We start from the raw sequence: 27,466 nt of genomic DNA, 5'->3' as shown, positions 1-27,466 counted from the left end.
ACCACCCGTACCACCACGATATGTGTGTGTATCTGTGGGGTTGTGATTAGGTAGTGGCATCTAAATTAAATATTCATATGACTCACTCAACCACCCTCAATTGCAGGGAAATGGTTTATTTTACGATCGGATTCACTACGTAAAATAGTGATAGCTGAACTGTGTACTCTAGGCGTACATGACTAGAAAGTTTAGGAAAGTTTCAGCAGATCACAAACATAACACCGTTATCGTTAACCGCTGTCTCGCGTTAACGTCTTGCCGAACTGGCATTGTAGGAATATACAGACAGAGTGTGAATATATCTCGGGGGCGGATTGCAGTTGTTTGCAATTGAAGATAATCCTGCGTGATGCCTAACTTCAGCATCTTCCTCTAGTAACAGATCAGGCCAGCATCGAGGAGAAGTACACTGATGTTACCATGAAAAAATGGCCTTGGATAACTGTAGGCCTAGTGAACTGCCTGAATCAGACATCTTGAACAATGGACGTGGAGAGGAGAGATATCGTGGGATCCCTAATGAAAATGATGTGGCTTCGTCAGTCAGGTATTGCTTTGGTGGAGTCAAACCATTTGGATTGTGATCCCTGGTATAGTTAGGCTACTTCAGCTTATTTGATAGGGATTGCACATTCATGAACATCAGCATCAGTATAGTTTGGAGTTTGCGAACTTGTTCATTTTCGTCCTTAGTCCCAAGGTAGGTAAGTAACATAAGAAACAGGACGAGATACAATATGCCTACACATACAAAATGTACATCTGCACAGATAAGGACAGATAAATCCCTGTTCTCAACAGGAAAAACTTGCAGTGGTTGCAGGTCTGATTTTCCATGAACCATAGTTTGATGGGTCTTAACATTATTGCAAGCGGTAGGCTATTCCAAAATTGGCTTCCCTTTACTGTCAATACAGTTTGTCCAAATGTGGTGTGCCTAAATGATACTCTTGCGTCCCCTTTAGTGGAGGCCCTTGTGCTACCGCCACTATAAACTCTTTTACAAAAATAATTTAGTGGGATTGGAGCAAAGACGTAAAGCCTTAAATATGAAGCAGGGGAGTTTTGAACGTTCTAGCAGAAGATTCTGTTCCGCAACAATGTAGGGTTCTAAAATTCCATGTTGAATTCAATGAACCTAGATACCTTTTTCAGAATGTGTTAAATATGCCTACTTGTTTTCTTTTTTCCAGTGATTCTGGCAACAGCATCTTTCTAACACAGGCAGATACTCCTGCTCCACCACTGAGGAAAGTGAGGACAAATAGGGCAACATCACTGTCCTACACCTTCAGTTTAAGTGAGGGTACTGCTGACACCGAAAGCGAAGAATCAAGCGGCTCCTTTGTGCTTCATAGTGAGACAGACAGCCAGCAGCATCGTAACAGTTGCAGAGATAAGAAGCCACATCGTAGACCAAAAAAGAGAGACATACACTTTCCGTTCCTTGAGAAATATTATGGAAGAGGTTTCCTGACATGGCACCAGCGGCAGACTTTAGTAGTAAGTATATTATAAAATAGACAGGCAGCATTTTATTTACACACTGTATATGTGTAGATTTGTGAAATCAAACATATTCGTCCCCCTTAACCCTGAAAATTACTGAAGATTTGTTGACATATCAACTAACACCATGATGAACCACAAAAATATATATTTTATGTATTATCCATATATGCAAGTTAAGTTCATTCACATGGGAGATCTGTTTTGTCCAAAATGTCCAAAAAACCCCTAGAAGTCAGTAGTACTTTAGAACATCCTTTACATTTGAAACCCCAAATCTCTATTGCAGACTTCACTTGTATGCCATCCATGAGTTTTGTCAATTATAAAACAGTTCCATTTGATAAATTCATAATTTAGTCTCCCAAAACACCATATCTATTATCTATATTATATATTAATCACAATATTTGTATTTGTCATAGGTTTGATACTGACTTCAATTGATTTACAAAAGTACAATTGAATAGGGGTTCAATCATTTTGCTCATTGTTAGGGCTGTAATGATATACGATTTGAAACCGAAATCGCGACATTCATATCCACGATACTGTGTCGTGGTGTGAAAAGGCAGAATCGCGACACACCCTTTCTAGTGTTTCACGCACTGCTTTGCAGCTTACGCGGCCGCAAAAGCAACCCACATCTCCCGCTTTACTTATGGTAGCCTACGTTGTCCAAAAACAAACAAATAAATAAATAATAATTTCATACCTCTCCTTGCTTTCATTGTAGACTATGTGTGCAACTTTACCAAACAGTATAGAAAAAACCCCTCTCCTTGCCCCGCTCTCTCTAGCGCTCCCTCCCTCTCCCTCTCCTGCTCAATGAACATGCGCGACTTAAATAAAACATTCACAATCGTGAAAGCAAGGACGCATAGAAGACGACTAGCTAAATTACTATTAAATCCGCTTAGCATCATTAGCATGCTGCACATATTTGTTTAAAACTCTTGCATTGAAATTGACTGATCATCTCAATACCAACGTTTCCCAAAAGGGCCTGTCCCAAGGAGAACAAGTATTACCTTGAAACTTAAACACACATGGGGAAACTGAACAGTCCAATCAGTAGACTAAGCTAGCCAACTATGCTACTTTGTTTACAATATTTCCAGGCTTCAACCAGACAGCTGAATTAAAGAGGTAGAGTTGTAATAAAAAATAGTAGGCCTAGGCTATAGGCTAATCTGCATAACGTGTGCTGTCATAAATATCAGTCATTCAGAAAAATATTTTTATATCAGGATATAAAATAATATTGTAATCCTCTGGTGTTCTAAGGGAGGCTATTAAAATGTTATTTAATAAAATGTCTAGCCCCCCCCCCCCCCCCCCCCATTCACCATTCGGTTTGTATCGTAACAGCCCTACTCATTGTAGACCTTGGAGAAGATTTAATGTTTCATTTTAAACTATACCATGTTCTCAAAATCACTCAAATGACCCATTCAGTTCAGTGATTGGGTGACTGATTTGATTTGTCATGTTTGTGTCCATTTCTCTTTTTAAAGAACTCTTCAATAGGCGGATTCTTCAAGTGCATGAAAAGTTTGTCTTTAACAGACAAACAAAGAAAAAAAACAGAATTGTTTCCCAGTCCAGTTTCAGAGTAAGTTCTGCGCCTCATTCATTCTGCACCTCATTCAGATTTGTGTAAGACTGTGTGAGTGTAGAAAACTGGGTACAGAGATCCCTCAGACGTTCATCGGAACATTTGGAATGCAACTCTGCAGTAATGTGTTGTAAAGAAGTTGTGTTCCTTTCTAGTTTCTTGTCTTCGGAAGAAGAGACTGAAGTCCACGAAGACCAAGATAATCAAGACAATATCAGGATTGTGGTATGTACTGTGGGAACTCACATATTTCCTTTATGAACAACATGCACCCACAAACTAATCAATGTCTTTCCTGTAGTTTAGCTGTTGGTGTTGTATGAGGGCACCCAAAGCTAATGGTTCAACTCCTGTCTCACAAATACTGATACTCATTTATCGCAGCTCAATGGTGTTTTTCTCGAAGTTTAAGTTTAGTCTCTGCTGGAAAAGGGGAAAGTGTTTTCCATGTAAGGAGACTCTTAGATTGTGTTCCACATGACTATTTACTATTACTTTGTTTGTTTAGAGCACGAGTGTCATATATTTAGGTTGTATGATGCAATGCAACTATTGTAAAGAATAGACTCTACGAGGGGAAGAAACCTTTTATCATATAGACAAGACAAGATGGTCATCGCATAATAGGTTAAAAAAGAAAGCATTTGTTATGGTTCTGAGGATACATTGACACCTGCTGTCAGAGTATTCCAGCGTTGCTGAAAGACATTTGTTCCCTTGCAGGATGGAGCTTTGTTTATTCAGAACTTTCACAAAAGAAAAAGACAAGAGTGGGGTTCAAATACCAAGAAAGTTCCATCAGAAGTCAAGAACACAAAAAAGAAACCTCCTAATGCCAAAGATGTCTCAAAAGCCCCGGTAAGGGCACAATCCAGGGGGTCAAAACGATCAAGTCCATCAGAGGTCAAGGAAACAAGGAAAGGTCAGAATACGAAGGATGTCTTGAAGAGCCCAGGATGCCCAGGAAGAGACCAAACCAAAATGTCAAAATCCGTTGCTGTGAAAAATAAAAGTGTCCAAAACATGGCCCGTTATGGCAGCTCTTGTTGCAGTAAAGAGGGAAATAAGATGAGAGGATGTGATAACTCTCCGGTACTGGAGAGACCACAAACTAAGCAGTCCCACAAAACTCCATCCCGTGTCACGTCTCGGCACCTTGATGTTTACGGACACAGAAGATGAGCATAATGTAATAACTGCTGAGCAAATGGACGACGACCAGACAATGGAGAGTTCTCAGTGTGAGGAGTCACAGAGTGCTTTTGGACTTGTAGGAAGTTCTCAGAGGAAGGTGATCCTGTGTGTGAGATGACGGTAGATGAGCCAATATCCACATAGCACAAGTTAATTCAAACACAACTTACTCGAATAGAAATAATAACCAGTCATCTGAGAAATGAGACATTGACTATGACACTGAAGCAGGGCTGAGTCCTTCAAAGACAGTCATCCTAGCAGACCAGGGACAATATGGTATCCAGTGGAAGTTATTGGGGGTCGTCTGAAGACAGTAATTCCACAATGCTTCATCATTTAAGGTCTGGAAGAAAAAGGGAACAGAAAAAGAAAAGATGGAGTGAAGTTGATAGGCAATTTGGTATCTCAAATGTTGGAAAACCCTGAAAAGTCTGGCTCGAATGGAGGGGATTCACAAAATAAAGAAGCTGCGTCTCAGATGACTGAAAATTCCCTGCGAGTACAAGATCTATACAAAACAGGAAAAAGTCCACATCCTGTTTCAGACGACCAATGGAGTCAGTCTAAGGATTATTCATGCACACCTCCTGTGCAGTGTATTGAACTGAGTGAAGGTCCAAATGTTAGAGACAACAGAGAAATGGAAAACAATTCCTTTCTGGGCACTATTCCCAGCTTGACACTTGGTGCAGAGGCATTGCCTCAGAATCAGTTTCAGGTGTAGGGTTGATAGATGCTAATGCTTTCTATGAGCATACTGCACTCATCCACGGCCAGAGATTCCATGCAGGCCTCTTGATGCTTTTTCTTGGTCATTTTTTTCTTTGCTCGACGTACTGAACAAGAATCCCCATCTACAGACTGGATTTCACACTCTTGTGATGATGCCACATCACTATCCATGGTCAACTAAATGCGAGTTGTTGCTGGAGGCTCAGAAACACTTTGGCATGTTACTGTCTCAGTCTGGCCTAACAGTCTATGGCATTCAGATGTAATCTCTGTGTTATCTGTTTCCGTTTTGTCTAATCGGTCTTGACCTACAAGCTGTTTCTTTAATTGAAATATTTCAAGAAATAGAAGAAAAAACACAAAAGCAAAGACAACCCATGTGATCTAGAAGATCCTGTTCAACAGGACAGTCAAGAACAGATGTATTACCTGAGGGGCTGCGTGACCAACTAAGAGACAGGAAAAAATATAAAAAGAAAACGTACAATGCCCTGGACTGTGCAGAGTATTTCAGAGCCTAGCTTTCTCTTGGAAAGTGGAACAACATTTGTCTCAGACAACTGAGAGAACCAAAACACACCAAGCACAAGTTCTTCTTGTGCAGTGTTAAGCCAAGAGATGGTCTAGACAGTCGAGGAAGAAGGAAGAAGGAAGGAAACAACACATCTCAGAGCAGCATTTGTTCTACAACTGATACTGAATCTGAAGTGCTCTACAAAACAAAAAAAGAAAAGACAGAGGTGAAAACCCATGTAGCTCAGGGTCAGAGATAACGGCTCTCAATGTTCACAAGAACTAGATGAGTGGGAAACAACATGCCCAAGTGCCTGCTCCTTTGAAAAGGAAAAGGATCAAGCTCAAGTTTGCTCAAACACACCTGAACACCACCATGTTGAATTCAGAGAGGATCCCATCAATACAGAAAAAAGAAAGAAGAATACATTGTTGGACTCTGTTGCTTTAGAGATGATTACGAGCTCGGACACGTGCCAGGTTGTTGATGTAGACCCTAAAGTGAAGCTGTGTCTTTCTTTTGGATGCCACAAGAAAAAGAAGGGAAAAAAGAGAAAATGATGAGATTTCAGCTGAGGTGACTCTTGAAGATACTAATGCAACTGTTGAGTCAGGGCTTGAGGATGGTGCGGCACTGTTACCCCCCCCCCCACACACACACACACACACACACACACAATTTTCTAAAGTGAGAAGAGGCGAAGAAAAAAGCAAAAGTCAAAACCAACATTCTGATGCTCAAGAGGATGCCATATTGCCTTGTTCAGTTGCCTTGTTTAATGTCTCTGAGCCTGAAGATGCTTCAGAAGGGAGAAAAAGGCTGTTTCTAAATATTACCTCCCAAAAATACAGCTGAAGGACACACTTCGAAACGCACAAAACAGACTAATCAAAATGTGTGATTTCTCATAATGATTTATGTTTGGAAATTGAGACACTTTAATGTTATGAGTTTACTTCATGATTTTGGAGTCGATCAGTAGCCTACTTAAAGGTGCTTCCTTTTTTGTAATAATGTAAGCTGTGGGATGTCCGTTAATTAACATGCAATAGGCAGCAGAAGTACAGCAACCTGGGTCCCAACTGTGGCGCGACTGGCTGTGGCGCCTGCACCGTACGCCGCCGACCCGGGTTCGATTCCCGCCCTGTGGTTCTTTTCCGGATCCCACCCCGACTCTCTCTCCCACTCACTTCCTGTCATTCTCCACTGTCCTGTCAAATTAAAGGCATAAAAAGTCCCCCCCCCCCCCAAAAAAAAAAAAAAAAAAAACAGCAACCTGTTGCTTATACACACCTGGTTAAAAAAATGTGTGGATTGAGATGACTGTGAAAAAAAAACTATCCAGAAAAGTCTGTTGGGAAGAAAAGCGAAAGAATAGAACACTTCTACCTCCCCCTGTTCGTACACATTTAAACAGTAATGGAGTAACTTGTCTCATCACTATATTGTCAAAACAAAAACAAAGCCATAGATAAAAAGAAACTTAAGTAATGATGACAAGTTAAATGTATCTATCTTTTTTCATGCCATGATACTTTGTTCAGACTGACAGATGTCTTGAGAGAGTCTTTTATTTTGTCTTTCATGAATATATATTATGAACTCATGGAAGTAATTAATATTTTTCAGATTCTACTTTGCTTTTTAAGTTGAGAATCAGGGACAGTTTGACACTGAGTATGCATACTGTGTTTGTATGGGTTTATATCTGAGAATTCTCAGTGTTCTACAAGTGGACATAATGTTTTGGGTCATGCTGTATGAGAATACATTTTAATACATATTTTTTTTTTTACTTTTGTACTCTTTAAAGTGTCTCATATGAAAATATGTTGCCTGAGTGCCTGAATGTGCTTCCTGTTGGATCTATTTAAATAAAATCTATGACATTCAGATGTGAAACATTGTCTCCCTGAATTGTGCATCTGAAACTGCATTCCTTATGGTCAGTAATGGTTTGCGTGCATCTGTATTGGCCTTAATGTGTTTACCACTAACACCTTCTTATCCTATTAGAGAGCCTTTCCCTGACCAAGCTTGTCTGCTGAAAGTCTTGGCGCTTGCAGAATGCTCACAATGTATTTTAGTGGGCTATTCATAGGACTTGGACGTGTGTTTATGATTTAGTCTTTACGCATAGCATAACCACAGGCTACCTTTGGATGTTATGACATATAAGGCTTCATAGGGAGGATCTTGAAACCCAACCCCTTTGACTATTGTACAACACGGAGTTTTCCACGGTGACTGAACGCGGACTTTCAAACGGCGATAGTTATGTAATAGCCTACTGACCACCGCGCACCGAACAAAAGCATTGCCAGTGCTGACAGTAACGATAACTTTGTCCTGTACGCTTGTCTTAGCTGCTCCATACTAAAAACGCTCTAGGAGTGAGCGCAATGACTTCGCGTTGTGGTGTCTGTTGTTTTAACGAAGCCAGAAGAGTGGCTATTTTTGGGGGGACGCATGGAAATGAGATGTCAGGCATTATGCTTGTAAATATGTGGTTAAAGAATGGAGCGGAGATTCAAAGAAGCGGAGTGATGACGAAACCTTTCATTACAAACCCCAGGGCTGTCGAGAAGTGCACTAGATATGTCGACACCGATTTGAACAGAGCGTTCACCCCAGAAAACCTCAGGTAAAGAAATGTGATATAATACTCTAAGCCAACACTTTATCCATTAGGAGTGTTTTAATTTGTGTTGTTGATATGGCGTTTGTGTTTACAACCTGTCAAATGTGTTGACTGGAATTAGAATGAGTTACGCGTCTCTAATTGTTTTTTTCCCTAAGGGTTAATTAAGCTTGTAGTAGGACTTTCTCGTGCGCTCTCTGTAGCCAGTGCGAAAACGTATAGCGATAACGTGATGGTGTTGCCCTTTGTTGTTTTGGTTAATGGAAAGCCTTGGCAGCTCTTAAAATGTGCCACAGTGTGTATCTTAAGGTTATGATGTATCCTAATGTTAATGACTTGATAGTGGATGCTATCAGCTCTGGGATGTGGTGTTCGGTGAGCACTCATAACAGCATTCATTTCGACAAGTAGCCTACTTTCCAAGACTCGACACAATTAAAAAACAACAGGCTACATTCTGCATTTTTGTGCACAGTATGCAGTGTTATTAATGCTCGTTTAAAGCTGCCCTTAAATGTGCTTTATCACTTTGCTGTTGTGCCCACATCATGGTAACTTTTGCATAGCCAGTGAAAAGCTGTTTCTCCATAATTGTGTCAGATTGCAATAGTGTTGGACTCAGCTGTGTTTTCCTTTCTCTTTCAAATAAAGGGCTCCTGAATGCGTTCTGAAAACAGCCCGAACACATGGGCTCTGAATGATGTGTTTGGCCATTGTAAATTAGCACATTTAAAATGAGTGGAATTTGAACAATAGCCTTCATTCATTTAGAGTTCAATTTTAGCACACACACATGCGATTCAGACATCTCATCTACACACGTTTGCGACCGTGACAGTACAATTAACAGGAAAGACACATATCACTCATATTTTTAAAATAAATTTAGGCTTTAATGGCTATCACTTTTACCATGGAACATAACATTGACACAGTATTCTGAATTGCGGTGTCAGCCATTGAAACCAGTCAATAACGTCACATGATGAGAAACTGCAGGCACAAAGTGGTTCAGTAATGAGTATTAGCTTAAGGCCTCTTTCTATGTGAATGGTGATGAATGATATTTGCTCAGGGTCACCACTTGAGAGAACATGGTGTGAATTCAAGTAGTGCTTATCAAAAGGTTTATTTCACATTTATGTCATGTGTTTCTGATGTGTTTATAATAGTTTAAGTAATTAAACCAGGAGTAATAACTAAGGAAGTCTACAAACATCCTTTGGTCAAGCATGAAAGTTATGCCCATTCAGTTTCTTGCCACAAAATGTGAAGGCCTAAAGCAGCATCATTTCCTGTATCTTTCCTTCCTAACACATACATGAGACAAGAGCGTTGGTCTGCTACAGAGAATTTCTCAGACCATTCAACAAATGCTACACTAAGCATGAGTGTATTGGCAAAGGTGTTTCAGTGGTATCCACAACCTTGGTGGTCTCATGACGCAGCGGTGGAGAGGAGCAACAGGCTCTCAGCCGTGTTTTGCTGAACCTTGGATGGCAAGATGACAGAAAGCTCAAATGGTGGCACGGGCTCCATCTTTTAAATGTAATCTTTCTCCACAGTGCACCCAGTGCTGATGAGCTGCCCTATGAAGTCCGCAGGGCGCAGGAGATAAATAAGACGTTTGGCCCTAAAGGCTCAGCAGATGCTTATGATGTAATCTTCGACCTCCACAACACCACGTCCAACATGGGCAGCACTCTCATTCTGGAGAGTTCGACGGACCACTTCACTCTCCAGATGGTGCATTACATTAAGGTGAGATTAAGCTTTAAGACTTAAAAATAAACCAGTGAATTAAGTAAACATATAAGCAAGACGTCAATGTGCCTCTTTTTTTAAAGGGTCGAATTTTACAGCTTAGATAATTGGTGAGAGTGATGTTTGATGTTGAAAATAATGTAACATGTTTGCTGTTTGAAGCAATATGTGTGGGTGTGTTTTCACTGACTTTGCAGCTGGCTGGTTATTTTGTGAAACAAATAGGGCACTTGTTTGTTATTTTGCCCTGCAGAAAGCCATTGCTCCAGCAAGTTGTCCGGTGCTTTTGAATGAACACCCACTGCTTAAGTATTCCACCTCACGCTCTGTAGCCAAGCACCCCATTGGTAAGACCAAAGTACAAACCTGAAAGAAAACAGTGTGTGAAATGTGGTGCTGGGTGTTTGAACTTTTGAACATTTTTCAGCTCTAACAAAATAGCTTTCCCTTGGCTTTACTGCATTTCCTCTCATTATAATCCACTGAGCCATGGCGAATTCTGATGTCCTTCTCTGTACATTCATTGTACAAAAATATGTGTCTGGAACAGTTATTTAGACGCGCCATGTTTTGGTTCATTTCAGGTCTCGAGGTTGGCCCACAACCTCAGGGTGTATTAAGAAGCAACATATTTGAGTCCATGAGGGTGATAATGAAGCATGCTCTTGATTTCATTGAGCTTTTCAACAACGGTAAGTGTACTGGACCTTCAAGAACACAATGCCAGACAGCCCCCCAAATGGCAGGAAAGTAGAAAAGGACAGAGGCAATATAAGTAGTATCAGTCAGTAAATATAAATGTATTGTTATTGTTGTAATGTGTTGTTTTGAACTTAAACCAACCAAAACAACCTGTAGTGAAAGGTTAAGCTTATTTACAGTACACCTGGCTGACCAATAAATGTTTTGTGATGACTGGACGTTGGAGACGTCTGTCTTGTGTGCATCATATATCGTTGTGTTATTTGAAAATCAGCGAAGCCTTCAGCTTTGTGCCCTGAAGTGATTGTCTACTTTATAACGAGTGACATTCGGAGACTTAGACCCGCGTTCACGGAGGAGTGACTCACCAGGCCCCTGTGGTCCTCTGCTTTCATTTACAGCTCAGACTCTGACTTCTGTGCCCCTCTGAAATGCCCCTTTTTGCTAGACTTCCTTTTTTCTGCTTTCTCGTGAGCTCATGCGGCAGTGTCTGCAGTTCTCAGGTCTAGTGCAAACTCAGTGTTTCCACTCCCCCCCCCCCCCCACACACACACACACTCACTCCCTCACTGCCTCTGTCCCGACGTAAACACGCTGTGAGTGCCAAGTGCGGGTGAGTGAGGAGCAGGGTTCTCTTGTGTGCTTGAATAGAATGCTTGTCAGAAGCTGGGCTGTTTCCATGTCGTTAGGGCCGCTCTGGGTGTTCCCGTCTTGTGTTGCGGAAGGGCCACAATGTGCTTGTTCATGAATACCCTACTGTGGTGTTTTTGTTGGAGGGGTTTTTTCCGCTCAGAGCCCACTTCCACGTGTCTGATCCACATGGTGTGCGACAGCTGAAAAAAAAAAAAAAAAAAAAAATCACAGCGGTCTTCGTGAAAAGGCACAGAATTTGAACTCAAATTTCATGCCAAAGAGAGTAACTCACATGTTTCACAGTCAGAGGAGCTGCTGCAGCTGCTGTTTGGGTCTGTCGGCCAATAAGCTGCAGAATTTCATTGTCTCATGATCTAATAAGAATGTGTCCATAGTTTCAATTAATAATTATCATATTAGATCATAGCTTAGAGTAGGAATGTCTGCATAAAAGAGCTAAAGTTACGTATTCACTCAAGTGAAAATGTTTATGCCATTATGTGAAAATGTTAATTTACTACTCGTTCATTTACCGCAAGCAGATTATGTGCAGATGGCAAATGGCCCATATTGCATAATATAATTACTCTCTTCTCCTCACCATTGTTTCCTTGTTTTTCATCATCAGTGGAGTAATGTATATCATGACTCGTAATAAATGATCTATTGATGTATTTTGTTTGTGTCATAGGTGTGGAGTTTCCTTCCTGCAGTGTCGACGTGTTCAAAGTTCAGGAAAGGATGGACTACCCCAGAGACACAAACGGCAACATCACTGCCATGGTGCACCCAGATCTGCAGGTATAGTGGGCGTTGTTTGCATTTTACTATGCTGTTTATGTTTTTATTTATGTTATGTTTTTACTCTGTGCTGGAGCACTCAGTCCACAGTGTTCTTGGGAAAGCTGTTGACATGCATGCTTTAGTGAATACATTAGCCTTTAACTCAGAGCTGTGAGCCATGGCTCTATTGTAATGTGTGTGAATGCGCATGCGCATGCCTATGACTCAGGAACTCTGAGGCTGGTCTCTGTGACTCTAAGGATAAGCTGTGTTTTTCCATCCACCCAAACACTGGAAAGGAAAGAATACAGAATAAATCTTAATGTTTTTAAACCATGTCCTTAAATGGACTTCCCTTTTTAAAGCTCTGAAACATTTGAGGTTTTAATTTCCTCCCCCTCCTTCCCTTTCTCATTGCCTCTTCTGTTTTCTCTCTTTGTCGCTCTGTTTAAGGACTGTGATTGGGAGCCACTGAACCCTGGTGATCCCATGTTCCAGACGTTTGATGGCAGGACCATCCCTTATGAAGGCCCCAGCCCAGTCTACCCAACATTTATCAACGAAGCCGCCTATTATGAGAAACAGCAGGCTTTTGTGACAACTCGACGAGAGACATTAGCTGCCCAAGCCATCAGCAAAATAGAACAGTAACGCCTCAGAAGTCCCATAGGTGTAGAAGGTACTGTTAGTTCACCCTAAAACTCAGAGAACTGTCCATGAAACATAATAATGCCGCACTTTTGCACCAATTTGCAGTTTATACAAAGAAATGCTTAGTTTGAGAATAAAGTTTTTAACAAAATATTTTAGAGTTACGAAAACATTGATTCAACTATGCAGGTGTATTCCACAAATGTGGAGCTTATTATGTGAAATACTATTTTTTAAACTTTTTTTGTGATATTACTGTCAAAACCTTTCCCAGCAGTAAGATAATTATAGATAAATTTTAGGGAATAAACAATATTTATATGTTTAAAATGTAATAATTTATGTATTCATCTGCTTGACAAAATATTCGTATGTACTGTGCATATTCAGGACAACATAATAGTCTCCTCGTGTACTACTCAGGAATAACAGACGATTAGAGGCAGCACAATATAAACTCCGATGACTGTATCACACTTTATAATAACCTCACTTTGATATGTTCATATTTCATAATGAATTGAAATAGCCTTAAACTCTTAAAATAATCTCCACACTCTCTTGAGATGACTCCACTGGTGCTTCCCTGTGCTCGCCTTAACAAATCTGTAATGGGGATTGAAAAAAAAAGGAATGGAGCTCAGTAGACGTGCGTGCAATATGTGCTACCACTGCATACTAAGTGGGAAGATACTGTCCTTGTTTTATTTAATGGTTGTAAATTAAGTAATCAAGTATGTGTTGTGGTGAATGTTGAAATGTAGAGATGATTTAAATATGGGCCATGATGTTTTACACTTGGTATACGTTTACTGTTATTTTATTGATGATGGTAAATCTTTAAAAATCATTGTGGTTTGGTGTTTGTATGTTGAGCCTTTTCTGGTGATTAAGAGTTGTAGTGTAATTCATTTTTAGGGTCGAAAGCTATGCAATATTTTATATGTTGATGCTTAAACTATTTGATTCTGTTTGATTGTCCTAGACAAGATGAGTATGTGATGTTTTCATTGCACCATCCTTTGAAGTTGATCAATTGTTATATCTGCCCTTATAAAAATAATCTGAGCATCTTGTGAGTCTTAAATCGTTTTATGTGGAGAGAGATTTCTTATGACGTATCCTCTAGATTTTTAAAGTTGCTTCAAAATTAAAAAGTGAAACTTTATGAACACTTACAGGTTTGTTTTTAATCATTTCTATTTTGAATGGGTAGCATTACATAACCTGAACAATGTCTACAGTGACATGAATGGACTAATTAAGAGACCATGAATAGGGTTGAGCAATTCAGTCATCTCTAAACTCTTATCGAATCTAAATTCATTTATTATAACAAATTACATAGGTTCAGTTTTGAGCTTGTTTTATGTTAATTATGAATGAATAATTATGAACAACACATGTAACAGAAGTTCTTTGATTTTGAGTTTGATGTTGTTAGTTATAATTATTATTAGCCATCAGCTAATAATTTCTTTCTTTCTTTATGAAAGTATTATTGTGTGACTATTAAGAAAGAATGAATTATGGAGCTACTGTTACTAAAGTCAATCAGGGAAAATATAATTTATCTTTAGTCAAATTGCTCAGCACTAATGGGCAGTTTACATAAAGCTAATGTAAGTTGTGTGTGCTTGCAGTCAGTGGACGCAACCACAATATTAGTAGTAATTCAGGGGGGCGCCGAACCCACACCCCATCTCTCGCCCACTCATATCCTGTGTGCTCTTCACTGTCCTGTCCATTAAAGGCTAAAAAGCAAAACAATAAACTTTTTTTTAAATACAAGTATTAGCAGTAATTAGAGACACAGTACCCAGGTTTACAGTATGTCTCACTGTCAAGCTGTGAGCATCCCTTAGCTGAGTAGTAAAATGATGAAGAAATGTGAACCAAATTACATACATATAGTGAATAGGAGTTTTGGCCTGTCTTAGATTAGATTAGATGCAGTTCGCATCTAACCAGAAGTGCAAAAAAGTAGAAAGGTGCAATATAGACAGGTGGTGCAGTTTAAACAGTATAAGACATTTAGTGCAGTGTAGACAGAAGTATACAGTAAAGAAAGTGGTATAGTCATATAAATAATATAAATATGTGCAATGTATTAGCAATAGCCTAAGAGCAGAATAGATATGGATATGCAGTGAGAACAGTGTATGAACAACATGTGCAGTATATATATTATATGTATATATTATATGTATATATTGTATGTGTGTGTGCAGTGTAGTAGCAGTAACATTATTCATAATATAAATATATGCAGTGTATGTAATATTATAATAAAACAGTAAATAAAACAGTGTAACAGTAATATTATAATGAAAAAAAAAACAGAATAAAAAGAAACAGAATAAATGTGGAAATTCAGTATGAACCAGACAGATACAGTACAGATATGTGCAGTATACAATACATTATAGGAGTAAAAAATAAGTGTATGTGCAGTAAGAACAGTATAAGAGCAGTAGAATATAACTATGTATTGGTGTAATTACAGTATAGGCTACATTGTATAAATATAAATAGACTATTGGGATAGGGTAGTGAAGCATGTTCTAATACTTCACCACTAGAGGGAGATACAGGTCCAGTTTATAGGCAATTGCACTCTATCTTCATTGGAAAGGATATTAACTCTATTGCTTACAGATAAGATTTGTTATCAGGCTTCGTGAAAATCCTTGCAAAAGACTACACAATGTGTTTAATTTCTAAGTTGTTCACTTAGAAAGAGAATTTGATGCAATAAACATTTAGAAATATCAAGCCAGTGAAATACATCAGGGTATACAATACCACCAGATATGAAATCAGTATTGACTAGTATCAGAGACTGATGGCAACATGCTTTTAGTAAAATTATCCTTCACCTCTGGCAAAGGTTCTAGAAAAGCTATTAAAAACAGAGCATAGGCATCTATATCTCTCACCAATCAGAGATGTTCTTGGCTTCTTGTGATTAATGTTTCCGCCCCTGACACAGGTCTTGTTCCTGGAAGCCTCTCCCCTGGCCAGAGTTCAAATCTGAGGCTCGGCACAGTTGGATGCAGCAAATACTTAGTGATGTAATTCCGCCAGCACCTCCACTCTAAGAAATTACAACAACATTTTGTAATATTGTCTGCTTATTTTTTTTCTTTATTTTTTTAACTCATTTAACTGTATTCTGTTATCTATCACAGTCATACTAATGAAGTGATGGATAGCCACAAGACCTGATGATGCAAGACCTCCCTGGTGACTTCTTTTGCTGATTTCCATTTCCAGGACTTGAACAGCAATCTAATTTCTGCAACGTTGATAGGAGCAATGTCTGGCATGTAGACAAAAAATCCCTTTATTTGATAGAATTCCTAATGTTTTTCTATTAAACAGTAAATAAAAGGAACATTGAACCCATAAATATAACATTACATCTAAAAATACATACTGTATGTCTGTATTTTCAAAGCATTTCCTCTGTATTTCCTGTTCAAAACCATGTTCAACCAATTAGGGCTTGGTGAGTGCATATCTTCTGTTGCTCTTGGGTAAGTAACTGCACACCCTTAGATGTGCACACACACACACACACACACACTCACACAGAGAGAGAGAGAGAGAGAGAGACTTATCAGTGTAGTGGATCTATTCCTCAGTTTCACTGTTTCATCACACTGGACTAGCCATCACCAGGCCCCCCGGACATCATGATACCCATATCGGATGTATTATGCTCTCCTCTACCAGTGGACAGTGGAGTGGAATTAGATGACTGCGGATGAAAATCTACAGGGGCTTCTGAGCATAGTGACTGTACTGTTTGAAGCCCAGTCTAGCTCATCTCTGAATGTCTGAATCCATTAAAACATTTATTATTTAAAATTCAGTCCTTAGTATTAGGCTATGCATGGCTTTGAATGCTGATCCTGAAAGAACTGATCTATGTTGTGAGCTGGTTTAGACAAAACTATATTAAATCTTTAAGTTTGAATACAAAACACTAACAGTATAGTTATGGACAAAGACCCGCATAGCCATTTCAACGCAAGAAACATTAGATGGTAATATATGAAGAAAAAAAATAGACTACAGGTGGTACCTTGAAAACGGATTGTATATTGTATTGTATTTCTTTATTTACAGGAGTGGAGTCCAATGTGTGTTTGACACTTCATTCATACATTGACTTTAATGTCCCTGAACCACAGAGACGCCCTTACAAATGTTAATAAAGACACATGTATTTAATTGGTCTTACACCCTCTGACGTCAGTACTTGTAGTGTGGCGGAAGCTGGAAGTTCTGTCTGTGGCAAACTATGCTGTTGCAGTCTATGTTCATTAGAGGTTGGCGCTTCAACTAGGTAGCTTAGCTCAATGGACGTGTCATTGCTTCATAACAATATAAAAAAGGCAACAAAGAGTGGGACTGTGTCTGACAAGTAAGTTTCTTTGTGCGTAGTTTCGTGTTATCCCGGATTATTGAATACACCTTGTTACAAAGCTGTTTCACTTGCTACAATGTGGGAACATGAGGAATTCGAAAGACATTGGAAGAAGGAATTTCCAGATGGGGAAGTGCCGAGAATGGACATACAGTCGGTGGAAGACATTGAAATGGAACTGGACAGATGTAAAGCCAATCTCAGAAAATTGCAGCAGGCACTTGCGGAGGAGAAATTTAAAGTGATTTTCCTTCAGACCTCTCTCACCAGAAGTAAGAAAAGTTATGACAAAGAAAGGTGGGAACGCACTGACCAGAACGAGTCGGATGTCTACACCATGATTTCCAAACCCGATAAGGCACAACAGAAGCAAGAACAGTCTATCGAAGTAAAAGATACGGAACGCCCAGTGCAGCCTGAGAAAGACCCAGTGATTAATAAACAAGGAGAAGATCCCGCTCGAATTAGTTCATTTGTTCGAAATACGCCAGGCAAACCAAGTAAACCAGGTAAACCCATCCCACCTCCACGTAAACATCTGAGCTTCCAGAAGGGAGCACCTACCCCAGCCCCAGCACCTTCCCCAGCACCTACATCACAAGTTGTTGATGGCAGCTGTATTAGCCGTGCCGAGGGTCGTTCTGATCCCAGCAGTGACCATGAGTATGAGGAGGTGGGACTGAACCAGAATTTTGTCTCGAGAAACCTTGTAAATCCCAATGCAAGAGACTCCCAAAGACTGAATCTGCAAAAGGATGCACTGCGACAGTTTCGTCTCAGCAATGATTTGGACTCCAGTGATGATGGAAGGCTTTCACCTTTGGGCATTCGGTTGGCAGGGGGTTCCGGACGCAGCACTCCAGACAGACGGAGTGATGGATATCTGAGTTCAGATTCAGGTAATGATGTTTATGGCATTCGCTGTGATTGCATTATTCCCCAAAAGTGAGGATATGTGAATTAAAGATGTAAATGTTACTATTGTTGCTATCAATGGCAATTGGAATGTCACTGCTTGGGTAGGCTTACTGGCAAGGAGGAACTTGCTATCTGTGTCCTCATATGACAACCCCACAAGTTAAAGTCACCTCACTTCAGTATGTCAAAGATGCAGTTAGTCAGCATGCTTTGGGGAAGTTGGCTCAGGACTGGTCAGAGATAATTACTCACATGGTGTTTGGATATCCCATTTCAGTTTTATCACAGATTTAACATTAGGCAAGTATGTTTAGCAATGTTGGAAAAAATGACAGTAACCTATGTAAGCCCAAATGCCTCTTCCTGCAGAGCTGGGTCAGGCCTTGGAAGTTCATGTGCTAGAGACTGACAGGAGGCTATTGTGAGTTTGACAATGCAGAAGTGGATATGAAGGTTGAATAAGACTCAAAGTAATGGTTAGTTGTGGTAGCCTAAGCCTACACTGAGTGGGTTGTGTTGTCATATGTGGCCGCAGGTTTCTGACCATGCCCTATTTAAGAATAAAGGTCAATGCAACTCCCAGAATGGATTAGAAAAGGTTTTGCGTTAGTGTGAAGAAGCATCATCCGTCATATCCATCATTTCACAGAGCATCAATGCTTTTGTGGATTCAGAAAAGTCACTTGGTAGCCTATCCTGTCCCATTCTCATGGGCTTCATTTAGGATCATTAGGAATAGGCCTAAATCTGGGGTCTGAATAAATGTGTGTGTGTGTGAGAGAGAAAGAGAAAGAGAGAGAGAGAAAGAAAACATCTGTTGAGTATGTGGGACAAGTGTCAGACTAAACTAGTGGTTAGTTTGTTTTTTAATTTGTAGGAGCAGCAATCCTCTTTGCCTGCAGCATATGGCATGGTGGGTTGCAGTAGGCCCTGTCTTCATGCTGATTTTGAAGAGAGTGCATGTTTGAATGCCAGTCATGATGGGCACTGGTTTCGGTCAGCTTGTGTGTGCTTTTGGCTCAGTATACCCTGTGGTTAAACGGCCTTGCTTAACATTTACTTCGTGAGAAAGTTTGTTGTGTGCTCAGTTCCTCATCCTTTTCCTCTGTCTGTTTGTTTGTTTGTTTAATGAGTTCATCCTTCTGAAGGATCTCTTGTTTCATTATCTCATTTGGAGTGGACTAAGAGGCCTCCGCACATAAGCTACTGTAAGCGTCTCTATTCTTGAGGCCACCTGACTAGGTGCTTGTTATTTTCGGTTCTCATGACACAGGTGTGGAACACAGGTTCGTTGTGTTGAAGGTGGAAGTGTGAGTAGAGAAAGGGGTCAACGTTATTATTCCTTAGAATTGGAATATGTGTCAAGTTATCAAAGATATGTAGCAGCTGCTTCATTCAAAAATGCATTCAAGTTTTCCGGTATTGCCGTGTACTTCACAAGAATCACACAAGATTACATCTAAATATGGATGTAATAATGCTCTGTTGTTAAGTAGGCCACTCATATTCACTGAGGAACTAAGAGTTCACGTCTCACAGAAAGCTGTTGTGGATATTGTGTCAGCCTTTCACGCCAGTAATGCCTTTTCAGTTTACCTCAATGATGTCTGGTTCAGATTGAAAAGGCAGGCTGTTCAACAGTGGAGGAAGTCAAATGCAACACAATTTAACACCTTCAAATGATACACGGACGGTGCACAATGCTAACACTAATCAGCTGCAAGGAAGTATGAGTATGAGTGTGAGTGTGAGTATCTGTCTGTATCTGTCTTTGTCTGTGTGTGTGTATGTGTGTGTGTGTCTGTGCATGTGTGTGTGTGCCCCCTCAGGTGCAAGTCATGTAGGCTACCTTCAAACCTCTGAGCTATTGTGAGCAGCACCCTATGTGAAGTTTGTGGTTGTGTTTAGCAGGGTACTGCAGCCCTGCCGGTGGCTGTTTTGCGCCCCTGCGTTGAGCCTGAGTGTCTGGCGCGCTTCAGCCTGTGACACCTTGAGCGAGACGCAGGATGTTCAGCGCTGTGCTGGCCTTGTGAGCTTCCTCTGCTCTTCGTTAGTCAAGCGTCTAGAGCTGCTGCAACTTTGCTAATGTTACCATCCTCAGTTTCCTCCAAGGCAGCGACTCTAGGAAGTGGAGTTTAATAATAGCTTAGCGTATCATCACTACAGACAGATGGGGTAAATGGATTCAATTTTGTGTTGCAGGGCCTCTCCCAGAGGGCCCTGTATCCTCTTATGAGGGTATATTCTTCCTCACACCGCACCATTTTTCTAGACATAGCTCATGCTCACAACACTAAGGGCCTGCCCAGGCCCATCCTGGTGGATCCTGTTTTTGGAGGGGAACAGTTGGCTGTCTTCCTGCCAAAATAGTGGGTGTGCGTTACTCAGAGGATTGTGACAGTGTCTCTCTTTCTCTCTCTCTCTCTCTTTCTCTCTTTGTGTGTGTGTGTGTGTGTGTGTGTGTGTGTGTGGGGGGGGTGTATTTCAATGCGCATGTCCAAAGGCATTGGTCTCTTTGTGATTATATACCGTGTCTACACAAAGTCCATCTGACTTGTACCTTTGTACTGACTTGACTACCAAGCGTTTCACTGAGGAAGGTAGACAAGACTTCCTCCCTTAGTAGGACAGAAGAGCTGCTAAATCTGAAGAGGATGAATCACCTTACCATGACCTGTCCTGCTGCGTCTCTACATATCTTCCCCTAACCACACACTGACCTAGCAGCACAGAAACCAGCTCAACAGAGAGGGTGGGCCCCATCAGAACCAGCTCAACAGAGAGGGTAGAGAGGGTGGGCCCCATCAGAACCAGTTCAATAGAGAGGGTGGGCCCCATCAGAACCAGCTCAATAGAGAGGGTGGGCCCCATCAGAACCTGACCATGTGGACACTCGCATAAGAAAATGTCTAGCTTTACTAAATCCAAAACAATAAAATGTGTCCATTAAAAAAGATACTGTTACAGTATGTAGAAAACCGTGAACTATATTTGACCAGCAGGGAATATGAAATAGGTGAGAATTCAATGAAGGCTGTGGCCTGTTGTAAATAGTTTTAAATAATATTTGCTTCCTGTCCAATTTAAATGCAATGCTTTAGTTAGACTTTAAACTTTCCACTTTGCCAGTTATATTAGAGGAAGTGTGTGTATTTATGTTTTTTTTTGTTCATTTAAGGCCATGTGTCATGAATGGAATGAGGAAATATCTGGAAAAAGTTTGAATATCCTGCAAAGCAAATTTTTTAGACAGCTATAGTTCTCATCCTCCCGTCCTGTATGCATTTAGACTCTCTGTGTGTGTGTGTGTGTGTGTGTGTGTTTTTGTTTGTGTGTGTGTGTTTTTGTTTGTGTGTGTGTGTCCTAGAGTATGCAAATGGTACAGGAGGTGCCTTGCACAGAAATGTGACACCTTAAGTGACTCATTTTATATGCTTCCATTTTCATGTCGTCCATCTGTACAGTGGGGAGTGGAGATGTTGGTGTTTGCCTGTGTGTGTGTTACTTATCCTGTTTGTTCCTTAGTTCTCCGCAACGTCTTTTTAAATGTTTTCATTTATTTTTTAGCTCTTTAGTTTCAGCACATGAGAAACACATCATCAGGGAAGCAATGTTTGGTCATTAATATTTTGAAAAGTATTATTCATAGCCCAAACTTTGTAGGACAGAAGACAACCATGAAAAGTCTATAAGGCTCTAGATTTGGAAAAAAATGTGAAACGAGTGACATTGAACATATGATAAACTTGTATTTTGTATGCATTTGGTACTCATGCACTTATTATGACCGCCGCGCAGCAGGTTTAGTCAGATTTTTTTTTCTTTTTTCTTTTTCGCATGTCCAAATTTCCGTCAAGGATTCCCGGGACACTGAAAAAAAAAGACCGGGGTACACGAAACTTGTTGGGCATGTAACCCCACATGGATAGCATGGAACCATCATTTTTCGTTTTGATCTGTAGCCCCCCCGCTGGACTGGACCCCCCGAAAGGAGGGTAGGGCAGACACAGTTTTCTGTGAATATCTCGAGAACCGTAGGGTTTAGGAGGACCATTTTCTTTTGTATGTTGATCTCAAGGGGCCATGTCAACCCATTCCATAACCACTCATTTCATGTATAGTGCCACCTAGTTAAACACAAAAAAGTAAAAATTAGGTGTTGTAATCGCAGGTATCTGTGACCTAACATAGTCAAAACTGCACAAAATTGGAAGTGTAGGATCATTATGACACCCTCTGAATGCACACCAAGTTTCGTGGAATTCCGTTCATGGGGGGCCACACAATAAATTAATTTATGTTACTATACACCAACTGGCCTGTAGGTGGCCGGAGACAGTTTTCTGTGAATATCTCGAGAACCGTAGGGCCTAGGAGGTCCACCTTTTTTTTGTATGTTGGTCTTAAGGGGGCATGTCAACCCATCCCATTACCACTTATTTCATGTAAAAATTAATTCTAGTTAAAAATTAAAAAGCAAAAAATTAGGTGTTTTCATCACAATATCTCTGGCTGACATGGTCAAAACTGCACGAAATTGAAAGTGTAGGATCATTATGACACCTTCCGAATGCATGCCAAGTTTTGTGAACTTTCGTTCAATGATTTATGTGTACATTTAGTGACTGTACACCAACAAGTATTCCTGGGACACTGAAAGACCGGGGTACACGAAACTTGGTGGGCATTTAACCCCACATGGATAGCATGGAACCATCGTTTTTCGTTTTGATCTGTAGCCCCCCCGCTGGACTGGACCCCCCGAAAGGAGGGTAGGGCAGACACAGTTTTCTGTGAATATCTTGAGAACCGTAGGGCCTAGGATGACCAATTTTTTCTGTATGTTTGCCTCCAGGGGTCATGTTAACCCATTCCATGTGCACACATGTGCATAAACAGATACACACGCACACACATACATTCACAGTAATCATACGTATGACACATACTCACACAGTAGACATATGTACGCATGCATGCACATGCACAAACACACATACGCAGACAAACGCACACACACACACACACACACATAAACATAAACGTGTGCACGCACACATGCACACAATTCAAGAATTTCTCAGAATTATGAACAGGCAAGATGGGGGTGGGGTTGTATAAAATGAATTTTACATGTGAAATCTATGAACTAATCATGTTTTGGTACTTAGGTTGTCTAGCAGATACCAGTGAGAATTGAGTGTGGATAATGCCATTTAGTGAGACAGTTACAATCATATAGGCCTTTCAGCGTGATTTATTTTTGTGGAAAAAATGTGCTGGACTGGGCGGCGGTCATATTTTGTATGTGCGGTACATCTAGTTATTCTTTAAATTGTACATCTAGAACCCACAGCATTGACCAACCCTTTTTTTCACACACCCTACCTCAGTTCATTTGGTTGAAAAGTTTTTTGGTAAAAAAAAAAAAAACAGATCTATAATTTGCCCATATTTTATCTGTTTTCATACTGTGAGTTGTTGTTATTGTGAATGAATGGCCTTTCAGCATTCTTCATCTTTAGACTAATACCGGTTCCAAACAGAGCCGTATTGAGAGATCTATGTACGGCTCTGGTTCCAATGGCAGTGTCGGGCTACTCTCCCTGAGGGCAATCACTTCTAACAGGGAGGCTCCACCGGGAAAGTAACTGAAGTGCTCCGTTCCGTACCTGAAGCGCTCCGCTGCGTAGCATAAATATGTTTTTAGAGGACTGGTCTAATTTTTTTGAACGTATCACGTCTAGTGTAGCCAGTTCCTTTGATCATAGTGGAGGCTAATTGTTGCAGCAGACGCTACATGAACAGAAGGCTTGATACATGACAGGGTGCTGCAAATTCACAGTTGCACTACGAGGTTGCGTCATTATTATGCCAAGTAGGACTGCTCAAAAGAAAAGCAGACAACTCTAACTTTGTTTGGGTGTAAAAATATGATTCAGATGTCTGGTGAGCTTTGTTTAAAGTTCTTTGCTGTTGTTTTCGGAATACCTGGTCTATTCAGTCATAACATTGCAGTGTTTAAACTCACAACCAACTAATCCTTTTTAAATTGGCTTACTTACCTCTCTCTTATCTTATTTCATACAGCCTGTTAGCTCTCTTTGTATCTTTCTGTTTTTCAGTCTATATTTCCCTCTGTATCTTTCTCTCTTTCTCTTTCTCTTTCTCTCTCACACACACACACACACACACACACACACACTCACACACACACACACACACTCACACACTCAGTCAGTCAGTCACTCATACATACACAAACTCCCCCCCCCCCCCCCCTCCCCCCACACACACCTCCTAGCAATCTTGCTCTAGATAAACCACACCGATCAAGCTAACTGACAGCCTGCTTCGGCTGCCATGGAAACCTGTCAAAAGGGGCTGACCATTGTGGTCTCTGTGGAGGGGGGACAGGTTTTGACTTCTTGCCTTTCGAGGGCCTCTCCCAGCTGTGCTACACCTCAACAGTTTGAGGTCAGGAAACGGTGGATTTGTGTCAAAGACGCCCCGCTCACAGGAAAAGACTTACGGAAAAGGCTTACTCATTAACGGCTAAAAGTTCCAACTTGGTTGAAAGTGAGAAGGGTGTTGTACGTCAGATTGGCTACTGAGTGGTCCTCATGACGGGGGACCCTGTGCGTTACCACCGCCTATCAGTTTTGTGGTATTTGATGACGGATCACGTAGGTTGTGAGCACTATGAAAGCCATGCTCCTTTCCACAGGGGTGAATCAAAACACAAATCAGTGGCAGCGGACAGAGCTGGACAAAGGTCACTACTCTCTCTGTGTAATAAATGGGGAGCCATACAGCAAAGCTGTTGTGTGTGGAACTGGTCTCCAGTTAATGTCACAGAGTGGCATTCACAGTGGCTCTGTGTAATGCTGTTTCTCTCACTGAATACACTGACACAAACACACAAACGCACACACTGATTGGCTGCATTGAAAAGAGTTGCTTTTTGAGTTGCTTTTCAGTGGGGCAACATGTGTACTGTTTGCAGTTGGGCAGAGTTTAAGGTGGTCAGTGGCTCTTTTTCCGCATTCCTTTGTTTTCCTCCAACAGCTCATCATTTTCACTTCCTCGTCTGGACCAGGTGAAATGAGGAACAAGCAGCCTGTCAGATTTGCAGTGCTTGCACTCACTGTGATACTCAGAGCTTTAGAGCACTCAAAGAGTACATGTGGTTCTCTCTTTCCTCTCTCTCTCTTTCTTCGCTCTCTTTCTCTCTCTTTCTCTCTCTCTGCTCATTTCCTGTTTCATTAGCTGCTTGTGGTGAAATCTGTGTGGCAGTCCAACCCTTTCATACTGTTTACCCTTCCCCATTGCTAAAAGATTCTGTAAGATATTTTTAGAAGGAACATTTCTCAAACAAAATACTTAAAAGTAGTTTTAAATGTTTTTTTAGGCAGGGCCTAAGTAGTTTAGCCACCAATAGAGATTGCTATCTATAATGGCAAAAGTGATTGGAGATGATCTGAAGTAGCTGTCTAAGCTATCTGATGTTTATAGCGTAGCAGAGTAGCAGAGTGTGATGGTATAAATTGATTGTGTTCTTCACGCCATGTTTAGCGTTCGTAACGAGTGAGCAGCAGGTCTCCGGTCCACTCAGTAATGATTAACCCCAGTCCCCCTCCCCTGCAGGTGCGCCTGCTCCACACCTCCATTCTAAAGCCATGAAGCCATTATTTTCTCATTTAGGTCAACAGCTTTTTTTTTTTTTGGTCCTGCCATTTATCTTTGTGAGCTGGGTGCCAGGAAACACACGTAGTGATAAAAGCACCGGTTGATATGTCCGTGTGAAAAGTCTGTGAGTAAGAGGAAGCCTCTTTCAGGTGCTTTGACAGTTGCTAACTGATTCATCAGTGGACTTCTCACATGTAGATTGTGACAGCAGATCCTAAGCTAGAAAAGCAGAAGCCTTGGATGCTGGATCTAGTCATCTCTGCTTGGGCTCATGCCAGACTGTGAGAGCATTTTCGTGGGCGTGTGTGTAGTGTATAGTGTGTACTGCGTGGATGGTGTGTGCGCACAATGCCAGTAATTGCATCCATTATCCTTGGTTAACACAATAGGCTGAGTCACAGACCTAATAGTTAAAGAGTCAGCTCATCTTGACCTCTCTGTCTGGGTGACGCATGTCCCCCCGCTAGCACTAAGCTCTCCCGCCCACACCCTCCTTTGTCCATTATCAGCCTTCGAGGGTCTGGACATTTGACTCATCTGGACACTATACTGAGGGGGCACTGTGGCATGGCATGGGCAGAGTCGCAGGCCTTGTTATAGATCCCTTATTTGACACCAGCACTAGGCCTTTTCCATCGCTACTTGCCAGGGATGTTTCTTCAAAGCAGCACACTTATGTGTCCCCACACATAAGTGTGCTGCTTTGTAATGAACCTCATCACAGCAGTTTTATTTGATATTTTTGTGTAAATCTGTGGTGACATTATTATCCCACTGAGTTCTTTCTCACACCTGTGGCACTTCATGTTCATGTGAGCTAATAATTGGAACAGATTTTGGTCATTTGGAGACCACCCATCGTTTGTCTCTAATATTTGAGTACTCTGTATATAAGAGAGGTTAAACTAGTACTATTATTGCTATTTGTTAGTTATTTGTTCATTTTAGACAATCATTCTTTGTGAATAATGTTTAGAGCACATTTACCATTTGTAAATACACATACACATTTGTCTTACTCACTAGGGGGCGGTAGAGAACAGCTAATGTGAATGTATTGAAGTGTTTTGACTCTGGGCTTGTGTTGATGTTATGGTGCTGACCATTTAGAGGGTGGCGGGGCGCTCCACTGCTTGATGGTCTGCACTAACTGGACCCAGTCCAGGGAGCGCCTTGACGAATGGACTTCAATCTCCTGTGGTGGGCCAGTAGCCCGCGGTTATGCTATGATTGATGTTTTGGAAAAGCAATTTGCTCTTGAGCAAGGTGTTTCTTCTCCTCCTTCTCCTCCCTTGCCCCTTTCCCTGGCTCCCCTCCCATTCTCCATCTCTACATCACAGGTCCTGCTTCTCTCGTTTATGTGTCTCTCTCTTCCTCTCTTCTTCCATTCCCTCTCCATCTCTCTCAGGGTGTCAGTCTCTCACCCTCTCTGTGTGCGTGTGTCTTTGGGGGTTAATGTAGGTCTATTAGTCTTCTGTCTCTGCTGCCCTGTCAAACGGTTTGGGGTTATTAGGCCAGTGCTTCAGTGACTTGGGCTAGTGACTGAGATGGTCTGACTGGTGTACGGAGTCCACAGAGAACACATTCTACATTATATGCAAAATGGTGTGCAGAGGAGTTCTCTGTTTCACTCATTTTCTTTCTGCCTGTGTGCATTTTGGTTTTATGTGTTTGTGT

At 41.0% G+C, this 27,466-nt stretch overlaps 3 protein-coding genes and 1 long non-coding RNA gene across 4 annotated transcripts in view; 3 read left to right on the top strand and 1 right to left on the bottom strand.

Moving 5' to 3' along the window:
* Positions 1-13: 13 nt before the first annotated feature.
* On the top strand, positions 14-7,466 carry pho (phoenix). Its single transcript, XM_076273938.1, has 5 exons — positions 14-550; positions 1,197-1,506; positions 3,030-3,127; positions 3,286-3,355; positions 3,854-7,466. Exons 1-5 carry the CDS (start codon positions 432-434, stop codon positions 4,310-4,312), a joined length of 1,056 nt encoding a protein of 351 aa, XP_076130053.1. The 5' UTR covers positions 14-431; the 3' UTR covers positions 4,313-7,466.
* A 228-nt stretch (positions 7,467-7,694) lies between these two features.
* Positions 7,695-13,921, top strand: aspa (aspartoacylase). Its single transcript, XM_076273939.1, has 6 exons — positions 7,695-8,217; positions 9,780-9,975; positions 10,232-10,325; positions 10,563-10,670; positions 12,005-12,114; positions 12,550-13,921. The coding sequence occupies exons 1-6, from the start codon at positions 7,976-7,978 to the stop codon at positions 12,745-12,747; spliced, it is 948 nt and encodes a 315-aa protein (XP_076130054.1). The 5' UTR covers positions 7,695-7,975; the 3' UTR covers positions 12,748-13,921.
* A 1,200-nt stretch (positions 13,922-15,121) lies between these two features.
* On the bottom strand, positions 15,122-16,695 carry LOC143112503 (uncharacterized). Its single transcript, XR_012984771.1, has 3 exons — positions 16,187-16,695; positions 15,972-16,069; positions 15,122-15,844 (listed from the first exon to the last, which is right to left on the bottom strand). It is a non-coding gene; the product is annotated as an uncharacterized LOC143112503 (long non-coding RNA).
* A 374-nt stretch (positions 16,696-17,069) lies between these two features.
* Positions 17,070-27,466, top strand: part of abr (ABR activator of RhoGEF and GTPase) — a 138,661-nt gene continuing 128,264 nt past the window's right edge. The window contains exon 1 of the mRNA XM_076274762.1: positions 17,070-18,081. Within this exon, the coding sequence (XP_076130877.1) occupies positions 17,259-18,081 (823 nt within the window). The 5' untranslated portion in view covers positions 17,070-17,258. The remainder of the gene's footprint in view (positions 18,082-27,466) is intronic.

Source organism: Alosa pseudoharengus, unplaced genomic scaffold (genome assembly GCF_046254945.1).
Source record: "Alosa pseudoharengus isolate Yale_2024_CS ecotype anadromous, Long Island Sound unplaced genomic scaffold, YU_APseudo_1.1 YU_APseudo_1.1_scf_8, whole genome shotgun sequence".
NCBI classification, from domain to species: Eukaryota; Metazoa; Chordata; class Actinopteri; order Clupeiformes; family Clupeidae; genus Alosa; species Alosa pseudoharengus.
This window is presented reverse-complemented; position numbering and strand designations above follow the sequence as displayed.

What these genes read in the sequence shown, in the direction of transcription:
- pho (XM_076273938.1), top strand. Translation starts at nt 432, where the DNA reads ATGGCCTTGGATAACTGTAGGCCTAGTGAACTGCCTGAATCAGACATC. An exon ending in GATGTGGCTTCGTCAGTCAG is followed by an intron (nt 551 to 1,196) that starts GTATTGCTTTGG and finishes TCTTTTTTCCAG; the next exon opens with TGATTCTGGCAACAGCATCT. An exon ending in AAGACAATATCAGGATTGTG is followed by an intron (nt 3,356 to 3,853) that starts GTATGTACTGTG and finishes GTTCCCTTGCAG; the next exon opens with GATGGAGCTTTGTTTATTCA.
- aspa (XM_076273939.1), top strand. Translation starts at nt 7,976, where the DNA reads ATGACTTCGCGTTGTGGTGTCTGTTGTTTTAACGAAGCCAGAAGAGTG. An exon ending in TGTAGCCAAGCACCCCATTG is followed by an intron (nt 10,326 to 10,562) that starts GTAAGACCAAAG and finishes GGTTCATTTCAG; the next exon opens with GTCTCGAGGTTGGCCCACAA. An exon ending in TGGTGCACCCAGATCTGCAG is followed by an intron (nt 12,115 to 12,549) that starts GTATAGTGGGCG and finishes GCTCTGTTTAAG; the next exon opens with GACTGTGATTGGGAGCCACT.